Source organism: Sinocyclocheilus anshuiensis, unplaced genomic scaffold, assembly GCF_001515605.1.
Source record: "Sinocyclocheilus anshuiensis isolate Anshui unplaced genomic scaffold, SAMN03320099.WGS_v1.1 scaffold255, whole genome shotgun sequence".
In the NCBI taxonomy this organism is placed as follows: Eukaryota; Metazoa; Chordata; class Actinopteri; order Cypriniformes; family Cyprinidae; genus Sinocyclocheilus; species Sinocyclocheilus anshuiensis.
Window position 1 is genome coordinate 362,055 of NW_015549578.1, and position 3,932 is coordinate 365,986.

Here is a 3,932-nt window from a genome sequence, read left to right on the forward strand (position 1 = left end):
TAGCTGATTCAGCCTCTTGAACTTAATGCACAGTCCTGGCAGACATCATGTCTCATGATAGTTAAGGGCATGTCTAATATCATGGATGTGATAATTAAATTCTTAAGGTATCTGGCCTCAGGTGGCTCAGTGGCCTGGGTTAATAACAAAAATCATTTTTTAACATAATCTCATTCATCAAGTTTTAATGAACTTTTGTGCGTCATATTCATTCAAATAACCTATTTTTACTTCTAAAATGAGTCATTTCCTCCACAGAGATGTCCTGGACTCTTTAGTTAACATAGAGTAACATTGATTTCCACTGATTAATAGTGTTTCTCCCGCAGGTCATTCCACATTTATATGTCTTTGGGAGATGTTTATGACATATGACATGTAAAATGACATATATAAAATGAAAAATATATATCTCTAGACCTCAGCGGGCTTTAACAAACATTCTTTTGGGTTTCACCTGTTTTAAGCAACATATGTAGAGTGAGGAAACACAGTATCAGAATGAAATAGACCTGAAAATAATGTGCAATCCTGTGTCCTGCAATACACACAGGATTAGATTTGTATTACCCCATTGACTTTCTTTGTGTAACATCCCAGGTCTCTGTCACTTTAAGCTGCAGTCAGCCGCCTTCTGGTTGCCTAGGAACTGAAAGCATCAGCAGCTACCTAAGAAGTTAAATTGCATCAGTGGACGATTAATACAGCTGCATGAAGCAGGCATCGTCACAAATGGCTCCCACAAGAGCAAAACAACTTAAGTTTCATTTTCCTGTTCTCTGCCTTTTCCCCCATCAATATCTATTGGCTGCATTGAGCAACGTTACACCATTTTGCAATGATTAATATTCGCTAGATATTTTTGCATCTGCAGAAATGCATCCCCTATTTGATAATATTTTTATTGGGGTTTGTGCTTAGAGCTTAGAATTTGAACTGCATGCTGCTTCATAGACTTTTCTTTTTATAGCTCTGCATGCGATTGACTGCGTCTGCAACCCTTTGTAGGTGTTCACTATATCCTTTTCAATTGGGAAGAGGATGCCAAAGCTCTTTGTATTTATAGACGTTAGATGGTGAATTACTAGAGCATATTGTGATGATCTCTCTCCACATGCTGTGTGTGTGTGGACCGACAAGCTCTGATTGCCCCTTATTTCAACTGTAAAAATCCTTGAGTGATGACTTCATTAACGCCATTTTTACCACTGTCAGCTTGGCTGGACATGGGTTTTAATGCCATTGTTTTCTTTGAAATCACTATGTGAAGCATTTGCACTACTCGAGCGTCCAACCATTCTTGTGTCTTTCGAGATATGTTATGTAATGCTGCTGTAGTGAACTGGTTTTAAAACTTTTTCATTTCATCCCAAGGACAACAGCACAGGCCAAACACTTAATATCAGCCTTAAAAAACAATTGTGTGCTCAAAAGTGAAATTTTGATGAATATTTACTCACCCTCAGGTCATCCAAGATGTAGATGAGTTTTGTTTCTTCCTCAGATTTGGAGAAATTTAGCATTACATCACTTGCTCATGGATGCTCTGCAGTGAATGGGTGCCGTCAGAATGAGAGTCCAAACAGCTGATAAGAACATCATAATAATCCACATGACTCCAGTCAAAACCATCAATTAATGTTTTGTGAAAATCTGCATGTTTGTAAGAAACAAATAAATCATTAGACATTTTAACTTTAAACTTTAAAACATCTGGCCAAAATATAATCCAGTCCATAATCCATAATAACGCTTCCTCCAGTGAAAAAGTATATCCTCTGCTGTCCTCTCATATCAAAATTCACAGACATATTTGTTTAGAACGGTTTTGGGCTGTTTTCACTTTTCATAAACAGTGCTTGATCAGTGCGTATTTCTCACCTGATTCAGGCGAGATTACTTTTTTTACTGGAGAAAGCAATATTATGTATCGAGGAATCTTATTTTAGCCAGAAGCAGGGGTTTGAAGTTAAAAACGTCTTGATGGATTTGTTAATTACAAACATGCAGTTTTTCACTTCACAAGACATTAATTGATGGACTGGAGTTTTGTGGATTATTGTGATGTTTAACACTGAATTTAAACTCTCATTCTGATGGCACCCATTCACTACAGAGGATCCATTGGTGAGCAAGTGATGCTGGCACCCATTCACTGCAGAGGATCCATTAGTGAGCTACATTTCTATGTTTCTCCAAACCTTTTCTGATAAAAAAACATACTTATCTACATCTTGGATGACCTGAGGGTGAGTCCATTTTCAGTAAATTTTCATTTTCAAATTAACCATTCCTTTGAATTGTCCTACTTTTACTGTCTGTTGGCCTTGTGGCAAATCTCATACCATAGGGCGCACACAAGTCATGCCTGTAATCAGCAGATGTCCATAATTTGCTCCTTCTCAGTGCTACAATTACCCTTCTGCTTTTCTTCAAATTACACAAACAGTATAAAGCTGCCTGTAAGGATTGTGATTAATTCATTTGGGATTTGCTTTAGTACTGACAGTTGGACAAGAAAAATGTGACAAAGACTCATTCTACACAGTTCCTTGCTCTCCCTGGGAAACTTATCAATTGAATGATGCTAATTAAAGCTTTTGTGGTTACGCTGTCATGATTAATTAGTTGCTTTTGTGCACCCGATTCCAAGAATTTTGACTTGCCATTATTTTTTGCCAGTCTTTGCCATTTCTAATTACGTGTCTTTCCATGTCTAGGTGAAGCAGATTATGGAGGAGGCGGTGACCAAGAAGTTTGTACATGAAGACAGCAGCCACATTATTGCACTTTGCAGTGAGTACAGTTTGAGGGAAGAGGTGTTTTGTATCACACAGGCCAATGCTGATGTTTTTATGCCTTGCAAAAATAAGCATTTGCTTTTCTGTGTCATATAAAATGTTGTTGATTGTGCTGATTTTAATGTCACCAAGTTATTTTGCTGGTTAACATAGATATGGTTTGAATTTGTGAGAATAATTTGGGATAATCTTCCAAGCATCTTTTTGGTTGAAAATCATTAACAAATTATCATACTGTAGTAAAAGTGAGTTCAATTTTAGATTCACAATTTCCCAACGATTTTTGTAAATTTAAAGTTAAAGTATTAATTAATTAAAACAACTAATTATTAATAAACATGTATATAACATTTTTATAAAGAAATACTCTATAAAAGTATAGAAAATAAAATAATTATTAAAAGTATGTAGATTTCAATTGAACTAAGAAATGTATTTCTTTCTGACACATAAATATAGCAGCACAACTTCCCAACTGGTATTGCAAATTCATATTGTGAATTTAAATGATTAATTTACTAATAATTAATGTAGATAAATATAACTTTTTGTAAAGAAACCCTAATAATAACTTAGAAATATGTTATATTAAAATATATAGATATAAATAAAAGTAACAATATATTTATTTCTGACATATAAAAATTGCTGCACAATTTCCCATCTCTTATTGCAAATTACATTATTTAAAATTATTTAAATTAACTAATAATTAATATGCATGAATGTAACCTAATAATCACTGAGAAATATATAAAAATAGATATAACTAGAAATATAAAAAAATATATTATTTCTGACCCATAAAAATAGATGCACAATTTCCTAGTCATTATTGCAAATTCTTATTGCAAAATAAATTGACTAATTATAACTAATTAGACAACTTGACATGTGATGAAAAATATGTTTCTTTTGGACACATGTAAAATTATGTTGCTAAATTATGTTGTGTGTGTATATACAGTATATATATATATATATATATATATATACTAGGGCTGCGTAAAAAATATCGACATCTCGATATTAATCGATTCTTAAATCCCAAGAATCGATTATTCTAGCCTGTTTTCAGTTAATGGACGGAACACTGAAGGGCACTTCCCATCCAATATATCGCAATAAGCA

The 3,932-nt window shown here is 33.9% G+C and overlaps 1 protein-coding gene across 1 annotated transcript in view; it reads left to right on the top strand.

Annotated features, from left to right (window-relative positions):
• Positions 1–3,932, top strand: part of LOC107657565 (small G protein signaling modulator 2) — a 51,202-nt gene that overhangs the window by 4,107 nt on the left and 43,163 nt on the right. Inside the window, exon 2 of the mRNA XM_016445710.1 lies at positions 2,721–2,796. Within this exon, the coding sequence (XP_016301196.1) occupies positions 2,721–2,796 (76 nt within the window). The remainder of the gene's footprint in view (positions 1–2,720; positions 2,797–3,932) is intronic.